This window comes from Topomyia yanbarensis, chromosome 3 (genome assembly GCF_030247195.1).
Source record: "Topomyia yanbarensis strain Yona2022 chromosome 3, ASM3024719v1, whole genome shotgun sequence".
Lineage (NCBI taxonomy): Eukaryota > Metazoa > Arthropoda > Insecta > Diptera > Culicidae > Topomyia > Topomyia yanbarensis.
In genome coordinates, this window is record NC_080672.1 from 187,413,181 (window position 1) to 187,434,566 (window position 21,386).

The following is a 21,386-nucleotide window of genomic DNA, read 5'->3' on the forward strand; positions in this document are numbered from 1 at the left end:
TATATATATATATATATATATATATATATATATATATATATATATATATATATATATATATATATATATATATATATATATATATATATATATATATATATATATATATATATATATATATATATATATATATATATATATATATATAGATAGATTAGTGGTGAGGCATAGTATCTTACTGTTATTACTGTTAGGATAAGTGCAGAAATTCTTGCATTTGTAACAAAAATCTAACATAAATTTTCAAAACAAGTGTCAGTTTATACATAGATATACACTGTGAAAAATATTGATAAGAATGCATGTCATTTTAAGGAATCATCTTAGTGTGAACGAATAAAAGTGACACAATTGTAACATTTAATGCTCTAGAAAACGTTTTGATAATATTTAAAGTAACTGGTTACTTGTCTCAACTCACATTCATTGCTGTTTCAACTTACCTTGGCATGAGGAGAGTTGAAGCAAAGAAAACACTGTTACAAAAATCAATATACTGATGCTTTGTTATTGATTTTTACCAGTTATTCTGATGTAAATTAATAAAGCATAAACAGAAGTAAGAAATTTAAAAATAAGCAATCATCGAATGACAGTTTTTTCGATTTATCTAACAAAAACAAAAAACTGTTTCAACCCTCCTCGGTCTGCCCTACTGGTGGTTTAGAAAGTAGCGTCGCTCTCTCGTCATTTTCGCCTGATTGTGGTAAAGGAAAAAATCTTTTTTTGACTCTGATCTCGGGTTTATCAACGGTAAACACGTAAAAACTGACCTCACCATGGAATTCATTTATATAACTACAATAAATATTGTTTATTCGTTCTATTTGCTGCATGTGACGCGATCTGTAGATGGCACTATCAATTCCTCTATCTCTTCATCTTCCTTTATCACATCAACATTTTAATTGGGTAACGTGAATTTAGTTAAAAAATAAACAGATACAAAATGTTATTTCTAAACGCACCTATTGAGACATCTGATATTATTTGTTTTCGCCTTTTTACAATATGCTGCCCAGTCTACTTTCTACTTCTGCCGCAGTCAGACGTACAATCGAGCCAAGTGAACAACAGGCCTCTCGATCTAGTGTGCATTGTCTCGAGAACAAAGGAAATATCGGATTATTCTTGTCATCATGAGTAAAGTTGACGAAAAAGCGCTACTCCGACCCAACGCTGCGGTCGTTGACTTTAAATTTTGTTTAAAACGACCGAGTTTTAGTGAAGTGGAATACCTTCTGAAGGTAAAAATGCAACTTAGGCTTGCGGAAGTCTTGTACCTTCAGTATCATCATCTTCGCAATGTAGTGTTAATATCATTCAACACGTTAGCACAAGCCGAGCGTTTCGTTTTGAAGAACAACTTAAAACACGTGGTTGAAAGTGACAACGTTGGAATTAAGATTCCCGTATACATTGAGAATGATTATATTGATGTAAGGTTATATGACCTATCACCTCGTACCCCTCCTGAGCCAATTGCAAAATGCATGTCGCAATACGGAGAAGTAGAATCCGTTACACCTGATACTTGGAGAAACTTCTTCCCGGGTACTCCTAACGGCGTTTTTGTAGTGAGGATGCGGGTTGAAAGGCCTATACCCTCCTACTTGGCAATAAAACTCAATACTCACGGAACTACAATTATGCAAACTACGCTATGCACCCATGAGGGGCAAACGCCTACGTGCAAGTATTGTAATCAGACAGCTCATCATGGACAACCTTGCGCGGAAGATGCAGAGGAAAATGCATCTCAACCGATTGCCAACTCATCTACGGCAAACCAACCTAACACAGAGTTTTCAATACCAATGCCTGAACCACAAACGGTGGCCAATTTTGTGGCAGCTGTTCAGACCATAATGACAGCCGCAAAAGAATCATCAAGCACCCCAAAAGCAACTGTAAGCAACATCGGCAACGAATGCAGTAACAATGACGACGGATTTACACTGGTCAACAATAAGTGCAAGAAGCAAGGGAGAACATCTGATCCCGGACACCAAGCCAGCTTCGACCGGGACGTGAAAATCAAGAGAGAATTAAATGACCCCCCTGACGCTGTTTGCCAGCAGACCTCGCGAAAAAAGGTCTCCGCTCGCAATAAAAAGTTGCGCGCACGAGATCCAATTAATTAATTCTTGTTTGTATTTTTATTTTTACATGTATTGTAAACGTATAAAAGATCCACGGCTCCGTTAAGCTACCGCTATGAGCCGTGTCAAATAAACGAATTAAAAAAAAAAAATATGCTGCCCAGAAGCTATCTTTTCTTCCAAATTTTCTGTGTAAACGATTTGTTTAACTCCAACTTAAAATATCGAAACAGCCCAAAACTATTGCAGTTTGTTAAGACTATAGAGATATGTGGATTCCTATATACTGTACAATATCTTGTACAGTATATAGGTATTGTTTCCGGTTGCTTCGTTGGAGCCGGAATTCTGGTGGAAATAAACCAGAACTCAGTCTCCGAATTTATGTCTTTCATATTGGAAAATTGTATTTTAAATTCAACTCTATTTTACCAAAAAGAATTTCATAAAGTATTAGAAATGTTGGAATATGAGTAAGAAAAACATTTTTACTAATATTTTGGTTCCGATATTTGGGATAAATCGAGAAAAATATAAAAGATATAAATTCATCCAGAGACATAAATGTAAAAGCATAAAGTAGTCTACTCAACACTAGAATATTGTTCTGCTGTTATTTATTTGACTTTAATTCATCCTAGTTTTCAATTATCAGAATTGAGCAAAGCTGACAAATTAAATAATTACATGGAGGGCGCATAGGGAAACAAAATGGTTCTACTTACCCAAATAGCTGAACGACAATTTCGAAAGCTCTTGGAAATTTGGAAATATTCTAAATCGGACATATGTTTCGGTACAACATAGTGCATAGGTAATGTGCTATCGATGTCCATTTTATCTTTTGAAACAACTTTCCAACCAGCTTCAGCTCCACAGCGCTGAACTTCATTTTGCCAGTCGCTCAACTTATTGAACATACATACTGAACGCATTGAATTGTAATACTTTTCCCTAAAACAAAACATTTCATTATATGTAAATTCTATAAATTGTGTTAAATTCTATACTTATAATTGTACAAAAACAATAGATTATGCTTAGCAGGGAATGCAAATTTCACTAAAGCATCTGCGATATACTTTCCTTTGCCAATTCCAGCCTTCCTAAATCCTAACGTGAGCGTTCGAAAGTTCTATAAATTACAAAAAAAACATTGAATAACGATTATTTTATTTTATCATAGTAATGCAATAGGTGACATGAGTACAAGAGCGTCACGCTAAATTTTACAAAAGAAATGTATAGGATTCGCTAAACTTTGAACGTTTTCCAATCGACTCAGTTTGATAAATTAGGACAATGTCTGTATGTGTGTATGTATGTATGTACACTATCAGGAATCATAATAGTTGGGGATTTGTGCCTTGCCGTGTGTATTCATCATTTTATGAGCGGAAGGAAAGGAAAAGGAGGTATGGGGAAGTAGAATTGGAAGGGTGGGAAAAATAACAGCACAAAAACAAAAACAAACAGCAGGTAAGTTAATCTCACAAAAAGTTCAACTCGCCTGCGAGTAAGCCTAAAGCTCTTTACCACATTAGATAAGAAACTTTAGTATGTCTCTGAGTTTCAGTCGTCCAAACATGGTGTCGTCCATGTAAGGACGGCTGAAAACTTGGAATCGCAATTGCGCTACTACTGGACAGTTGCAGATCAGATGATATGACGTTCCGTAGTTAGATTCACAAAGATCACATGAAAAAGACTCAGCGCGTTGAATAGTTGCCATGTGATAATTGAGTTTGCAGCAGCCGGTTAAAGCCCTGGTCAGCATACCGGAGTGATCGTGGATTACCCCCACTGATATGCATGTTGCATTTTGTGCAGTCAATATTCAGCTAAATTAACGTTCTTGATGTGATGATCGATTATCCGTTCCAAAGCTTTCAGAAGAAAAGAACTTAAGCTGATAGGCCTAACACTCTTGGCTTCTTTATAGCTTGAGTGCCCCCCTTTGGGAATAAATCTAACAGTTATTTCTCGCCACGCTTTCGGGATATACCCGGTAGCAAGACTGGAAAGCATAATCTTTTTCAAGACATATTTGAGAATATCAAATCCCTTTTGCAGTAGCACGGGAAGTATTCCATCTTTTCCGAGTGATTTGTTTGGAGCAAAGCTGTCAACTGCCCACTTGACCGATTCAGTGGTAACCAATGTGCGTGCTAACGCCCACGAGTCCAAATCACTAGAATGAATCTGTGAACATTGTTCAGCTCCGAATCGATACAACCTGGAAAGTGTGCGCGGAAGAGGCAATTAAGAACATCTTTTTCGTCGTGAAAATCTTTCGATTTCGAGAGAATTTTATTTAACCTGCTAGCCTCGTTCAGACTAGAGACATTAGTGCATAGGTTTTGCCAGCCTGCTCGCTCTGCAGATCTAAGACATTTCTTATATGCACTACTTTCAAGCTCAGTCCTCCACCACGAGGTTCCCCTAGTCGAAGTAGTACGAAGTGGACAAGCTTCTTCGTAGGATGCTACTATGAATGAGCTTGTCGTATCCACGACGTCATCTAAGTCTTCTAGTTGACTTCATGAAATTTAGTCACCAAGTTTTTCAAAAAGAGGTTGTAGTTTGTAGATTTACGTTTACGATATGTTACCACATTGAAGGTGACATCAAAATGATCGAAAAATATACATTTATGATCAGATAGAGACGGTTCAGTTTCATTTCCCAGCTTATGCGAAATTCTATCAGAGCAAAGCGTTATGTCTAACACATCCTCCCTCCCAGACCTCGCAAAAGTTGGTCGGTTTCCCACATTCAGAATATGGAGATTTGTACTACTTACGTACTCCATCAATTCCGAGCCTCTCAGATTGATGTCTGAGCTGCCCCCTCCGAGAGATTGTTAACCATGAACCAAAATAAACCATATATATATATATATATATATATATATATATATATATATATATATATATATATATATATATATATATATATATATATATATATATATATATATATATATATATATATATATATTATTTCGGAGGTTTAGTATCTTCGATGAGTTTTACAAACGTTATACAGCGCATCATTTGATAAAATAATTTTGACTGTGAATAATTAAAATATCGTCCAAGAAGTATTTATGGTGAATTTTCTCAGGTTAATATTCATGACTACAATAAAGTCTCAACAAATTCGCTAAAGACACGAACTCTGTGACTATTTTCTGAAAAATTAATTCTGCATAATTTTAAAACTTCAAAAATTACGGTTTCGGAATTATGCCGTTTGGACAGTAAGATCGATTTTCACCAAACCCCCACCAATTGTAAAATTGGTATTGTAAAAAACGTAAGAGCGATACTTCAATGCTGATAGGTGGGACCGAAAAGGTAAACAATCGCCAAAGGGGCGATACTATCATTTTGTCAATTTCAATAGCAAACACAAATTTTAATTTAATAATTTCAAATACTTCATGAAGTTTTGGGTTTCGATCACTGAATCATGCAATCTAGGATGTAAAAAACACAATAGTTCTTAAATAGGAAATAAAACCAAGTCTGGAAATATTCACTGTTGATTTTCTTTGAATGGTGTCACTGCTAGTATCGCTTTTTTCAAAAAAAAGCGACGATTTCTTAGTTCTCAGTCGCGTTGGAAATTTGAGTAAAGTATTTTTTTGGCTCAGTACAATATACATAACCCCTTTAGGAAAATTCAGTTTTCCCACCACAATGCATTGATTGAGGAATTTAGATATTTTATTAACAGAGCATTAGCAATAATTCGTTTGTATGTCTATTTTATGGGCCATTTTTTCGCTTTCCCATTGATTTGGTTTGAGATTTCTGGCACTGATGTTGTCCTATGCTGATTTGAGCGATTCTCTGAGTCCTGCCACTATCCCATGTAGTATGTGTTATCAAAAACATCGCGAAACATCTAAATTCTAAATGTTCTCAAACGATATAATATCCGAAGAGAGTGATAAGAGTTATAATAAATGTCTCATCACACTGTTAGGTGGATTAAAAGCGTTTTTTTTCTTTTTATTCGAAAGCCAGGAAAATTTTACAGAGAAAAATGTATTAATAGCTTTCAGTTAAGTGAATTTAGTATTCTTTTAGAAGTAAATTAGTTTAAAGTTGTTGCTATTATTAGCATTTTCGTTAATTTTCTTAAAATAGTAAATAATAAACATCACCATTATTATCATGGAAATAATGCATCTCAGCAAGTTCTTCAGTTCTTTCTTTGATTTCATCCAATTATCTCTTTTGGTTTCGACGCAAAATCGTTTTTATCACATCGTTTCATATGCAAAAATAACGATTTCAAACCCACTACATTTGTGGCGAGGTCAGGCTGTGTTAACTATTAAATAGCAGCAAAATGAAAAGAAATATAGACAAAGTGTCAAATAAAAAGTTATAGAGAACATTAAAGGGCATCAAATGAACAAGAGTAACGATAAATTTTGATTAATAATTAGAATAATTAAAAAAAAAACTCTCCAAAGAACACAAATTTTGAGTTATTTCGTTAGTAAAAAATCATTTAGTACACTTAACTAAAAGATACTTGTACAAACACTGATAGGACATTTTCTTAGCTTTCCAATGAAATCTTGTAAATAGCGATATAAAGCATATTTTTTAGATTAGAGTCTTTTAAGCACTTGCCAGTCGGTTACAGGAAAAGTATAGTAATGAAATTACAAAGAAATGAGAAGAGATAGGAATATGACGTCCAGGAACAAATTATGAATCGTCCTGAAACCCAACTTTTGGGTAATGGATATTGCTATAATCATACTTCATTATTTCGAGAAAATTAGCAAAAACCTCCTCAAAAACACTAACTTTTAACTACTTTACAGCTAAAAGGTAATTAAAACTAATTAGCTAAAAGATATGAGAACACCATTCAATAGGAAATTTTCTCACCTTTCGAATGGAACTAAAACATTTAAAATACAAAGTATACCTTTAAAGTTAGAGGTATTTTAAGGCAAATAAGGTTTTTGCACAAAAAGTTCAATAACTCTGTAACGGTTGAGATTTGATGGTATGTGTAGAACAATTTTTTTCTCCAAGTGTGATAGTGCATCATCCTCCGAGAGACTGTTAACCATGAACCAAAATAAACCATATATATATATATATATATATATATATATATATATATATATATATATATATATATATATATATATATATATGTATATATATATATACATATATATATATATATATATATATATATATATATATATATATATATATATATATATATATATATATATATATATATATATATATATATATATATATATATACATATATATATATATATATATATATATATATATATATATATATATATATATATATATATATATATATATATATATATATATATATATATATATATATATATATATATATATATATATATATATATATATACAACCTTCCCATCGGCTGCTATTGATTTTTTTATTGATTGGACTTCCGGTTCCGGAGTTACGTGTTGAAGAGTGCAATCACACAGCAAATTCCCATATAAACTGAAATGAAAAATTTTCAAAATCAAATTTGTATTTTTGATGCCAAATGACTTTAAAATTCATGAAACATTGAGATTTGATGTAAACTCGAAAAAAATAATGTTTAACAAAAATTGATTTTTTGGACTTTGGTACATTTTTGCCTTTCTCATATAGAAATGTTATGCAATCACTCTAAAAATCGTCAATCATACCGGCCCGGAGGGAGTATGCAGTGGGGGGTCGCTACTTTAAAATTAAAACTAGTTTAAAATTTCTTAACAAGTTGAAAATTTTCGACAGAACCTGGACCTCCCGGATCTTTCTCCATGATCCGCCGCTGGTTTCAAGCGATGTTTCAGTATCACAAAGTATCTCATGATCGTGGCTGCTGATCCATTGAACGTATGTGCAAATCGTACTGAACATGTAATATTCATTTCCACCATTGTATTGAACATAACCAGCCATGGAATTGTAGTCTGGACAAATGAGAAAAGCACAATTGCACCACTAGGTGGATTAAAACAGGTTTTTTTTTATTTTGGGAATGCGTCGAGTTGAGACGAAAACGTAATATGATTAATAACGAGGATAACACTTTCCGAATGTAGAGAGAATTTTATGAAAAATGACGATTACCATTCGATTCTAGCAGGTCCTGATCGATTTTGATGAGCATTTGATTTTTGTTGTATGACCAATTATATGTATAGGTCAAATGTTCAAAAACAGTAATTTAAGGTCAAGATAACATCATTTTGAAACCGCCAATTTCGGAGGTTTAGTATCTTCGATGAGTTTTACAAACGTTATACAGCGCATCATTTGATAAAATAATTTTGACTGTGAATAATTAAAATATCGTCCAAGAAGTATTTATGGTGAATTTTCTCAGGTTAATATTCATGACTACAATAAAGTCTCAACAAATTCGCTAAAGACACGAACTCTGTTACTATTTTCTGAAAAATTAATTCTGCATAATTTTAAAACTTCAAAAATTACGGTTTCGGAATTATGCCGTTTGGACAGTAAGATCGATTTTCACCAAACCCCCACCAATTGTAAAATTGGTATTGTAAAAAACGTAAGAGCGATACTTCAATGCTGATAGGTGGGACCGAAAAGGTAAACAATCGCCAAAGGGGCGATACTATCATTTTGTCAATTTCAATAGCAAATTGGATTAATTAATTAAATTTAATCAATCTTCGCTTTCTATTAAATAAAGACCCTTATTACAGTGCATCTCTACAAAAGCGAGCTCAATTTGAAAAGAAATCTGAGGATTATGATTGATTACAGAACTCTGGAATTTTCTATTAGAATGTTTTCTGGCAGGAATTTGATATTGATGCTATTAGACAACTGTGAAATCAAGACCAATTGATCAGTTACATATCAGGACCCCATTCCGACAATTTATCAAAAGTCCTCATGATGTTTACAACAACAGGTTATCAATGTACGGATCAGATAATTGTTATTGTGATATTGAATTAAATCAGTCAGCATCAATAAATTTTCAAATTCAATCCAAATTTTTTTTTGTGTGGTGGGGTGGGGGGAGTTGTATGGTGTTAAACCCCAAAACCTTCTCTTGGCTACGCCGTTGCTTGGAGTTATTTACTTCGCTTTCATTTTCCGATATGTTTCAGATCGATCCGATGGTTATAAGTTAGAAAAATTGCGGTCAGAAGGTTCGCATAAATGAACATTTTTGCACTGATAAGTTATCAAGTTCCTTCCAGACAACTTGGAAGTGTTCGGTGCTTATTTCTAGCCGTTGTAGATAGAAAAATGAAATACAAAATTCGTTTTATCGAAATAATGTTTGGCTTATTTCAATGGATTATTACCATATTGAACAATAAATAGGCGACAAAAGGTAATCCACAAACAACAAGCCATAACTTTTAAAGCATTCAAAATAGATATTTGAAGTCTTCAGTAAAGTTATTCGCAAAAGTAAGAGCTACAAATTTACTGACGGCATCATTTCGATATAATCACTTCCAAGAAAATTTGTGAAATTATCCCACTCATAGGGGGATTAATCAGCAAAAGCACAATACCAAAAGAAAGGGCATATTGCCTCCATTAAATTCTCCGAAGATACTATTGATATAAAATAAGCCGTTTTGGCGTTAATAATAGATTACATGTTTTTGGTCATATTTCTGGCAATGGGAAATGATAAAAATCTTTCGTCCGCATTTAATGTTAAATATCTCTTTTGATAATAGTCCGACTTCAACAAGCTATAGCTTGTTCGAAAGGTATTCGTATAAGCTGCCTCAAAATATATAAATTGTTAGTCTATGTGGTCAATTTCGATATATTTAAAAAAGAACTGCAAAAAACGCCATTTTTACACATTCAACCATTCATATCTTGGAAACTAAACATCAGAATCAAAAACAAATTAATAGCGATCTTACTGTTTTTTAGTTCTTTCATTTAAAATTGGTTTGGATAAGATCGGTTCAGCCATTGCTGAGAAACACGAATGAGAGTTTGTCCGTTACATACACACAGACATTGTCCCAAATCGTCGAGCTGAGTCGATTGGTATATAAGACTCGGCCCTCCGGGCCTCGGAAAAAATCTTGAAAGGTTGAGCGGATTCTGTACATTTCTTTTATAAGAAATGTAAAAATACAATAAGTGCCATACTTTTTCAATTAGAGCTGGTATTAGTGAAAATGAGATAAAAATATCCAAGTTGAATAACCCAAACTCATGAAAATAAGAAAAACTAAGTGTATGATGTCAAAGATCGAATTATGCAGCTCTTCAAGACTAACAATCTGGATTATTAAAATGATGAGGTTAACTATTAGAATTTTCAAGAAATGAACGAAAAATCGATTAAAATTGTTTAATTTTCAACAAATTACTTCGAAAAGGCTACTTAAACTCATTAGCTGAAACATGTGACGGCAATCGGCATCACTCAATGCGAATTTTTTTCGCTTTCCCAGTGGACCTAAAATATTTGAAATACAAAGTATACTTTTTGAGTTAGAGGTATTTTAAGACAAATAAGTTTTTAACACAAAAATTCAATAACTTTGTAATGGTTGAGAACTTAGGAAATGGGAAATGTCTAACCGACTGTCGGTTGTCACGGTAAAGATAGACACGTCTACCTCTATCAGGACACATGTTAGTGAACTCGGGTGATTCGTAGTTATTCTGCCTAAGCTCGACCCTCATTAACAGAAGACAAAGATTAAGCCCGTACGATATTAAGCCTGTTCTAACGACCCTGCCACTTCTAGTTTTCCGATCTGTTTACTTCACATCCTTGCTCTCACTTGAGTACTATGGCTCTAATTTTCATAACTTTCCCTACCCAGTAATCTCTAGCTGAATATCGTTAAAATGTAAAAAAGAAAATGTGACTAACATAGTCGAAATAAAAAAAGGTGTAGATATATTTATTAATATGTAGAGTATAATGATCCAAAAATTCAAATAAAAGATAATTTCACATAACTATATACAAGTTATTTACATAAAACACTTTGCTTGACTGGTGGTCTTATTATATTTTACAGCTACCCGTTTCCACGGGATTGACATAAGGAAATGGTTATTCCTAGAGTCTGTGGTATTATAGCGTCCCGTACCGAGGAATGCGCAACACTGCCTAAAATGATGCCCTCTTCTTTGTTCCTGGCACTCACAATTTTTGCTGTAACTTTGAGTGACTTCAACAAAGTTACACAGTGGAGTGGATTGAAAACCTACTGTTTCGTGGCTCATAGCACTTTATTCATGGTACTATTCCATGTAATTTATTTTACATTGCTACAAAAAAGCACAATAAACTAAATTCAGTGTCTTGTTTAGGCAATTTTGCCATGATATTATTTTTCTCAACACTAATACTTTTCTTGCATGTTCTCCGAAAGAATAATGTTTGTTTACTTTGCACGATAGGTAGCCATCTGACTGTTCGACAGGTAGATTTGGCTTTACTCTGTGCGAGCCCTAATATCATAAACAACGCCTTTGGTTATTCCATGGAAGAATTCTCACCAAACCTGTCGAATTTAGGACATGGCATGGGAATAGCGCAATCCACACTATTCTCTAACCAGGCTTGCCAATGTGCCACAAAGAGCGAAATTCACCGATGAAAAATAGAGCAGCACAAAAACACTGCTATGTGCAGAACGACTGCACAAAGAGAAACTTGAAAACGAAAAAGAGAAAGGTGATTTGGGCGAGGAATATTTCAAATTATTCTTTACAAAAATGATGGTGGTCCTGAAAAGGACCGTTTATTGTTGGCCTTTGGTTATTCCATGGAAGAATTCTCACCAAACCTGTCGAATTTAGGACATGGCATGGGAATAGCGCAATCCACACTATTCTCTAACCAGGCTTGTTATTTGCTCACACAATGTGCCACAAAGAGCGAAATTCACCGATGAAAAATAGAGCAGCACAAAAACACTGCTATGTGCAGAACGACTGCACAAAGAGAAACTTGAAAACGAAAAAGAGAAAGATCTGTGCACCAAGAGCTGTACAATTTCGTTGAAGAGCCACTTTTTGTGCCTCCCCTCACTGGCAAGCAGGTAGGAAGGCGAATCAAATTACAATTCAGATAAAGTTTGATCGGAAGAACGTTTTTAAAATGTTTTTGGTTGCCTTCTCTGCTTCTGTGCGCGTGTAACCAAGATTCACACTAAAGTGTCTCTTCATTTCTAATCTTTAAGGTGTGCAACCATGGAGTAGAATGCACGTATGGGAGTAACACACATCGGAGTGAAGAGGTTTATTGTGAAAGAGAAGAGCGGTGGTTCGCATGAAAAGTGCATAGAGCGTTTTTTATACTTCTCCTTATTTCTCTTGCCAGTGCAGTTCAAATGCATACTCTATTCCCAACAGTGTATGACCGTTGAATCTATGTCTATGAAGACATTTTCATCAGTCGTGTCGAATCAGGAATATGGGCACAATATGTATGATAAGAATGATCATTTCAAAATGCATTCATCATATGAAAACTGACACACGAACGAGTTCCGACCGTATTTCGTCCCGTACATGATCAGGTACAGCGCGAACAGTTCTTATAAAAATCGCGCTAATCTGTAAAATAAATTATTATGTAATATATGTTGTCAGTCGTTGCCCAATAATTTGAGTTTCATTGCGGTGGTTGCCAAAATATTTGGGTACAATCTGTGCGAGCGAGTTAAATGTTTCGACTAGATAATAAGTGGTAGAGTAGTGCTTGCATTCTCTAGAAGATCTTTTGTATCTACAGATGCATATTATAGTTAGTGACATTTTAAGTTAAGACCTTTGGGCTAAACATTGTTTTCCGATAGTGAAAGCTTCGAGTAAATGCCAGAAAAAGATCAGGTACCCCAACTTCATTCGTTTTAGCAGGTTTCTCTCGAAGGTTTTCGATATATACTGGAAAAGATCAGACCAATGAATGAATTCCAAAAGCCGCTTTTGATTGTTTTTCCAGCATTTCATTTACAAGCATTGACATTATTTGCATGTCAGTACAGTATATTACATTTTGGAAAAAATTTCACCTTTTTACATTCATCATAGAATTCGTTAGAATCGGGATTTGCTGCGTGATCGTACGTATCACCCTGTAATTCAGGAATCAGAACTCGGATCCACACAAAATTCAACAGACCTTTCATTTAAAATTAAGTTTGTCAAAATCGGTTCAGAAAATTCCGAGAAACCGATGTGGACAAAACAACAAATTTTGTTTTGTAACCATACTCTTCAACTGGTAATCCGGAACAAGATGTCGGTTGAAAATGGAATTCAATAGCAACCTATGGGAATATTATACCTTTCATTTGAATCTTAGTTTGTAAAAATCGGTTCAGCCATCTCCGAGAAACCGATGTGGACATTTTGTTAACAAATCCGCACATACACACACATACATACATACATACATACATACATACATACATACATACATACATACATACATACATACATACATACATACATACATACATACATACATACATACATACATACATACATACATACATACCTACATACATACATACATACATACATACACACATACATACACACAGTATTTTGCGATCTCGGAGAACTGAGTCGAATGTTATATGAGACTCGGCCCTCCAGGCCTCGGTTAGAAAGTCGGTTTTTGGAGCAATTGCATAACCTTTCTATATGAGAAAGACAAAAGAATAATATTTAATTAGCTTAATCAGCATGAGTTAAATGTTGTATTCATGTGATTATATTTTGAAATGTTGGTGAAATGGGTTTGAAAGTGGAGGGAATGGGGGGTTAGTAGAGTGGGAGTGGAGGATGCGTCAAAAATCCTTCATCTTATGTCGGTATACGGGGTGGATGAAGGAAATGCGGGCGTGAGGGTGGTCCAAGAGGAGGGGAGTGATGAAGGAGGGAGGTGTAAGGGCAAGGCGTGTGGGGGGAGGGGCGGCGGCGCAATACTCAACTGCATATTTTGCCTTCCATTTGAGACTTGGTTTGAGAAAATCGGTTCAGTCATCACCGATGAACCGATGTGACTTTAATTGTGGAATATGCCCGGAATTCCGGAATCGTCGATAGTGGACAATATATTCAAAGAATGTTTGATTGGCAATCAGTGATCTAGATCTGCGATTAGAAGTAATTTGGTGACCATTTCAATAGTTTTTAGCCTCTGAGGTATTACGATTGTACCGATTTATATGGGAAATTCCTGTGTATCTTTACTAACACCCCTGTAACTCCGGAAGCAAGAGTCAGAACCGAATGAAATTCAGCAGCAGTCAATGGTATTACTGTATCTTTCATTTGAAATCAAGTTTGCAAAAATCGGTAGAGAATTCGTTGTGGAATGGGTGTGACATTAGCTTAGGAACTTGGCGGGTTCCCCGGGGGCGTCATGAACCGTCATAGGTGGCCAATGTGGTCAAAGCTGCATTGATTGATCATTAGTGATCCAGACCCGCAAACTAGATTAATGTTACATCAATTCTAATATGTTTTACATGATTTGAACATCATGGTGGTATCAGTTTATATGGGAATTTGCTGTGTGACCGCACTCTTCAACCCGTAACTCCGGAACCGGAAGTCGGATCAACTAAAAATTCAATATCAGCTTATGGGAGCGTTATACCTTTCAGATGAAACTAAGTTTGCGAAAATCGGTTCAGCCATCTCTGAGAAAATTGTGTGAGTTTAAATGACACACACACATACACACACATACACACACAGACATTTGCCGATCTCGACGAACTGAATCGAATGGTGTATGACACTAGACCCTCCGGGCCTCGGTTAAACGGTCGATTTTTACAGTGATTGCATAGGCTTTCTTTATATGAGAATAGCAAAAATATGGGTGGGTAATGTCTGTGACATAACCGGAGCGTCGTGACTTCAATTCGAGACGTTAATTTAAATCTAATAATATTCAACAGAATCACGTTTGAATGGAAAATTTTCAAATAATTCTCTATGGTAATAATGGTGGTTCTGAAAAGAACCTTTGGTTTCGGCATTGGTGTTGATGGTGATGCGCTGGATCGTTGGATATATTTGGCATGATAGTTACGTGCCTGGCGAACTGTTTAGTAGTCTCGAACAAAACGACAAGACTGGCTTCTTCGGGTACTATTACGGCTGAACTTTATAAGCTTAGCTCGACTTTGAAATCCTGCACAATCTCACGAATCAGATGCTGGTAGGGCCATCTTGTTTGCCACTAGCACTGAGCTGCACAAACAAATCATTTAATGCAGTTAGTTCACGGAGGCTGCCAAAAAGCTCGAATAGAAGCATGCGACTTCAACGTTTCTCTTAAACACACGCAATTGAAGCAACACTGATCACTAGATGGATGGTGAGGGCACACGCACATTCGTTTTGGTTATACTAATAATAGCAGCAGAAAGAAATGGAAAAGCAGTGCACAAAACGAGCGAGAGGATAATTTAAATTTTTGTTCCGTGTGCAAGCTACTTCTTTCCACACAACGTATTATGTTGCTTGTTGAAAATTTGTTACACACCTTAAAATGAAAGTTTCAGTTTAACTCTCACTAGAACACAATTGATTGGTCCTGAAAAGAACCGTTGCTTTTATTGTAATTTACGCCCACTCCCAGCGGACACTGTGAGCCAGTTTGATTTCTTTTGCGAGAAAGTTACACACTTGACGCACTATTTTGTATCCTCAAACAAACCGACCAAGTAGGCATCACTGGCTTCATTACGACTGAGTTTTGTAAGCGTAGCTCGACTTTGAAGTAATACACAACCTTACGAACCAGACGCTGGAATGTTAGCCAGCGGATTAGTTGCTCCGTTGCCCTATAGTTGGGGCGAATTACTGGCATGGCGACAGTTCCTGATCGGTAGTTGGTTGCGATGGGCCACCAGTAGCTGGGGCACTTTTTCGGACCACCATCATTGCCAACTGCATTCGTCCGGTGGACTGGCTGCTTGCTAGTGCTTGAACGAATACGAATGATGAGAAAAAACCGACCGACCAATATTCATATATGAACACACGAGAAAGCACTACTATCGCTCTCTCGCTCGTTTTCGTGCCATTCCTGCACCTTTCCTTTCCGTTCGGTTACCAATACTAGCATAACCAAAACGAATATTCTGTCTTTCCATCGCCTTCAATCTAGTGGCCAGTGCTAGCAAACTTGCATGTTCAGTTTTTCAATAACAACATTCCAACAATATTTTCAAAGAATGCTGCAGATTTGAAAAGAAGGAAGGAAAAGATTTTCACAAATTTAAATTCTTTTGTGTTATTTGTCAGCGCTGATAAAGGCTATTTAGTTTGCTACTAGCAAGGAGCTGCACAAACAAATCGATTTATGCAATTTAGCCCCTCTCTTTTTATTTCTCGTTTTTAGAGTTTCCTCCTGCCTTGTGGAACCGATCAGCTCCAGAGTGCCACTATGTAACCGCCGTCGCCCTTACCACTACGCCTGCATAGAAAGAAACTGAAGCGAGAGCAACTCGAGGTCCGATGACTTTTGAAGGATTCCCCGTGGGTCCGAAGAATACCATCCGCCAATCCGGTACTCGACGACTTACTAGACTGAGGCGCAAATTTGTTTCGCTGATCCTCCCCGTTTGAGCGAAAGTTGCCAGTTTTGCTCTTCTTTCCCTGTCACCATACTCCTTCTCTCCCCTGTCCTTGATACAACTGCTGCTACACTGATGTGGAAATAAGCCACCCTCTGAATATCTTGACCAAGCATAAGTTTTCGTTAAAAAAATCAAATTAGTATTCTGTATACCTAGTATTAAGATAGCTATAATTTTTACTCTTTACTGAAACTCTTGTCCTCCATCTTGTAAATAGAATTGTATCCCTAGTTTTAAGATATCTGTGAAATTTCTCATAAATATTTGTTCCCCCCTTTGTGTACTAAACTATATTGTTAGTTTTAAGATAACTGTAAAATATTTCGTAAAATACTATTACTCCCCCTCTTGTATATCAAACTGAATCCCTTGTTTTAAAATTTTTCATAAAAAATCTTTTGGCCCTCTCTTGTATATTGAATCTTATTTCAAGTCATAAGATAGCTGTAAACTTTTTTTTTAACCTCCTAGTTTTAAGATATCCAAAATGTAAAAACAAAAGAATTTGGCACCGCCAAGCTAACGCATTTGTGCCTATCAAATAAACGAAACGAATAAAAAAATCGATTTATGCAATTAATCAACGGAGGCTGCCAAAAAGTTCGAATAAAAGCATGCGACTAGTGTACTTTGCACGTTCTATATTTTATCAATATTAGAGAGGATCAATAAAATAATTCAAATTGTAATAGCGACATGCAATTGTGGTAACCCTGGCCTTGGGATGGTGAGGGAATACGCACATTCGTTTTGGTTATGATGGTATTAGCAGCAGAAAGGAATTGAAAAGCAGTGCACGAAAACGAGCGAGAGAGGATAATTTAAATTCTCTTTCTTTCCACACATCGTATTTCTTACATTGCTTTCTGAAAATTATTTGTTATACACCTTAAAATGGAAATTTCAGTTTAACTCTTATTAGAACCCATTTAATTGGTCCTGAAAAAACCGTTTATTGTTTTATTGCGGAACCATAATTTAGCGCACTTCCCGCGGATACGGTGAGCCAGTTTGTTGTATTTGGTATGAAAGTTACGCGTTTGGCTCACTGCTCTGCATCCTCGAACAAACCGACCAAGTAGGCAACGATGGCTTCTCGGGGCATCATTACGACTGAGCTTTGTAAGCGTAGCTCGACTTTGCAGTCTTGTACAATCTCACGAACCAGATGCTGGAAAGATAGCCTACAGATTAGTTGCTCCGTTACCCTTTAGTTGGGGCGAAATTCTTGCAGAGCGACAGTTCCTGATCGGTAGTTGGTTGCGATGGGCCACCAGTAGCTGGGGCACTTTTTCGGAACGTTGCCAACTGCAACTGCTTTTCTCCGGTGAACTTTTGTACTGGCTGCTTTTTTTTGTTGGAGACGGACCACTGCGACCAATATTTAGATCTATTGTGGTATGCCCCTTCCTTAATCTAAGCGTACTATCAACTATGACATATCATTATTGATGAATGATTGTCTTTATTGAAATACACACTCTTCCCAACTAGGCACTACACTTCGGATGAAGTTTATTACCTGTTTGGAATTTGCAGTCCAAATATCAAAAGGCTCCAGTGTTCCTTTACCGAGGACTCTAAGTCTGCGTTGCATCAGTGCACTGCATTCGCAGAGCAAATGCTGAGATGTTTCACTTTCTGATCCGCAGATGCGGCATGTATCGTTTGTAAGTTTACCAATCTTCATAAGATGATATTTACTCGGACAGTGTCATGTAAGTAGTCCTGTCATGATGCATAGTTCTTTTTTATTTAATCTAAGCAACTCCAGGCTTTTTTATCGTTAGGTGAAATAAATTTCTTTGATTGTCGCAGTCCAGTTATTGTACTCCAATTGTTGTTTATAGCTGTGATCTCCCACTTTTTCAACTCCATTTTGAGGGCACACGATGAGACTCCACAGAATGGTTCTGGTCCGATAAAATTAGTGGAAGACCCTCTTCTTGCTAAATCATCGGCTTTTTCATTCCCTGCAACTCCACAATGTCCTGGAACCCAGTACAAATTGACCTGATTTTTCTCCGTCAATTGTCGGAGTGCAAGGATGCACTAGTTTTGAGCGACATGTAGGAGCCCTTAGGGCATTTAGTGCTGCTTGACTGTCTGAGAAAATGCAGATATTTGCATACCGGTATCTTCTCTTCAGGCATACACAGGTACATTCTAGAATGACATATATTTCTGCTTGAAAAACTGTCGGCCAGTATCCCATGGGAATACTAGTGTTTATTCCTGTTCCTGTAACACCAGATCTCGTCAAATGGTTCATTTTAGACCCATCTGTGTAGAAAATTATTGAGTCTGGACGGAGAATAGGGCCACCTTGTTCCCAGGGAGTTTCAAAGTTCGGCATTACCTGTAGCCAATCTTCGTTTGTAATGACAAGGTTATTTATAGGGAAATCTTTCAGAACCGCAAGGTGTCCTGTTAAGTCTCCAGATAATAATTGTTTATGACAAGTTATTTTCAATGCGCTTTGTACTGCTTCTAATTTTATCGTCTGATGAAGCGGAAGGAGGTGCAGCATTGCATCTAGTGCCTTCGATGGAGTACTTCGCATGGCACCGGTTATCGCTCCACAAGCAAGCCTTTGAAGATTACCTAGCTTTTTTTGAGTTGATGTCTCTTTGGTTTAGGCCACCAAACTAGCGAGGCATATGTTATTCTTGGTTTGACAATTGTGGAGTATAACCAGTAAACCATACTAGGTCTGAGACCCCATTTTTTACCGAATGTTCTACTGCACACCCAAAGAGTACTAGATGCCTTACTTATAACCTGCTCAATGTGTGCATTCCAGTTTAGTTTTTTATCTAGTATCAATCCCAGATACTTTACCTCAGAGGACAATTCAATTACTGTTCCGTTGAGCAAAAGTGTTGATAAAGAATATTTCCTTTTTCGAGTAAATGGGATTATGATTGTTTTGGAGGGATTTATGAGTTCACACTTATTACTTCTAGTTCCTATCAGTCCGCTGCCGGTGAAGGAAAAAGAGAGGAACAGAATACTGAAACGGTTTTCTCCCTGTTTACTGCTGTTTACTGGTGCTGGAACAAACCTAATGTGCTGTGTTATGCTTTGTTATTTTTTATTTTGCTCTGTTTTGGTTCAATGATGTCAGGGTTTTCCAATCAGTGCGTGTTCGTTTTGCTGTGATTCGTGCCTGTAGTTGCCTCTTGTTGAACTATAAATAATAGTAAGTAGTATAAATGGTTGGCATGAAGGTGTAACAATTTGTTCTTACATCGGAGGACAATCGTCAGGACTACGTTTTGTGCGATCAGGGCAAGCAAAATGCAATATGTCCAAAATTAACAAGGATGCTTTTCCGATCAACATTATTTAAATATCTGAACGAGGAGCGAACACCTCCATGATATGGAGTTGAAAGGCTTTAAAATCTAAGGCGCAGACTGCAGAGATCGAACTTATTGCTAATACTGTGCATTTTGTTTTAGGGGGATAATGGTTTCGGTACCAGTCTACCATTTGGCTTATAAAGGGTGTTCGAGTTGTGAATGTTAGAGTAGCGGTCGGTTCGGCGGAAAGGACTTAGTTTATCAGGCACTGGTTGTATAATGCTTTTTATAACGTCAAAATTCTCACCCTTGGGCTCCGTTTTCTTTTTCAAGAAGTGTCGAAAGAATATCTATCAATTTTCCCCAGACATGGGATGGATTTATATATGCCAGGGAATGACGACATGAGGGTGAGACAGTTTGGGCGGGATATGTGTTGAATTCAATTGAGGCACTCACGGCTTGCGGATTCCTTCCCCCCCCCCGCCCTGCGTCGAACGAACTTAATGCACCGTCGACCATACCCAACCAAATAAGGTCGCAGACTAAATACTTATATCATAAAACGCGATTATTTTCCTCTACATATTTAATTTTCTAGTTATGTTGCTAAGCGCTAAATCAAATATTCCGGTCCAATACATCGGAGATCACCAATACCTTGGAATAAGCTGCATCACATAAAATAACTGTTAATCTTGATCGGTTTCTGAAATTAATCGTATTGCAAGTATTACTAGAAAATATATAGCTTTCCATACTAACCCCATCCACTGCTATCGGATTCATCTTTATCGTAAATTTTAAGGAGCCTTCTATGGAATTCCCCCTTATCTACGGCCAAATCGCACCAACCGTCGTAATCAAGGTCATCATACCGATCTATTGTTTGCCTAATCATATCTCTCCATGTGAAACTGGGGCGACAAGACCTCAAACGTTCGGCATTTAAACGAGAGGCAACTCGAAGAGGATGAGATCGTGGTCGCTGCCTCACATGGCCCAACCATCGCATTTGATACATACGAATCTTTTTTGTGATTCGTTTCTTCTGAAGTAGGCCGGTCACAGAACCTCTATCGTTCAAACTTTCGGTATCCCGACAGAGTTTTGCCATAGCATTAACGATCTGCCTTTCATACCCCCGTATAGATCGTCGACTATACTTTGTAAGTACAGCCACTTGCGTACCATACAACATAGCTGGTGCAATAACGGTTTCATATATTATCCTTCCGACCTGCCAGGAAGGTTTGTACCTCTTTAAGAAGTCCAAGATCATCTTGGACACCTGAAC

At 36.5% G+C, this 21,386-nt stretch overlaps 1 protein-coding gene across 4 annotated transcripts in view; it reads right to left on the reverse strand.

Annotated features, from left to right (window-relative positions):
- The window catches only part of LOC131691083 (myotubularin-related protein 10-B), a 503,383-nt gene that overhangs the window by 121,089 nt on the left and 360,908 nt on the right, over positions 1-21,386 (reverse strand). For 3 of the 4 annotated variants that reach the window (XM_058977274.1, XM_058977277.1, XM_058977275.1), the window contains 2 exons: positions 3,113-3,237; positions 2,828-3,056 (listed from right to left, as the gene is read on the reverse strand). The exons of the other annotated variant lie outside the window; for it this stretch is intronic. In XM_058977274.1, the coding sequence (XP_058833257.1) occupies positions 2,828-3,056; positions 3,113-3,237 (354 nt within the window). The remainder of the gene's footprint in view (positions 1-2,827; positions 3,057-3,112; positions 3,238-21,386) is intronic. 4 annotated transcript variants of the gene reach the window in all.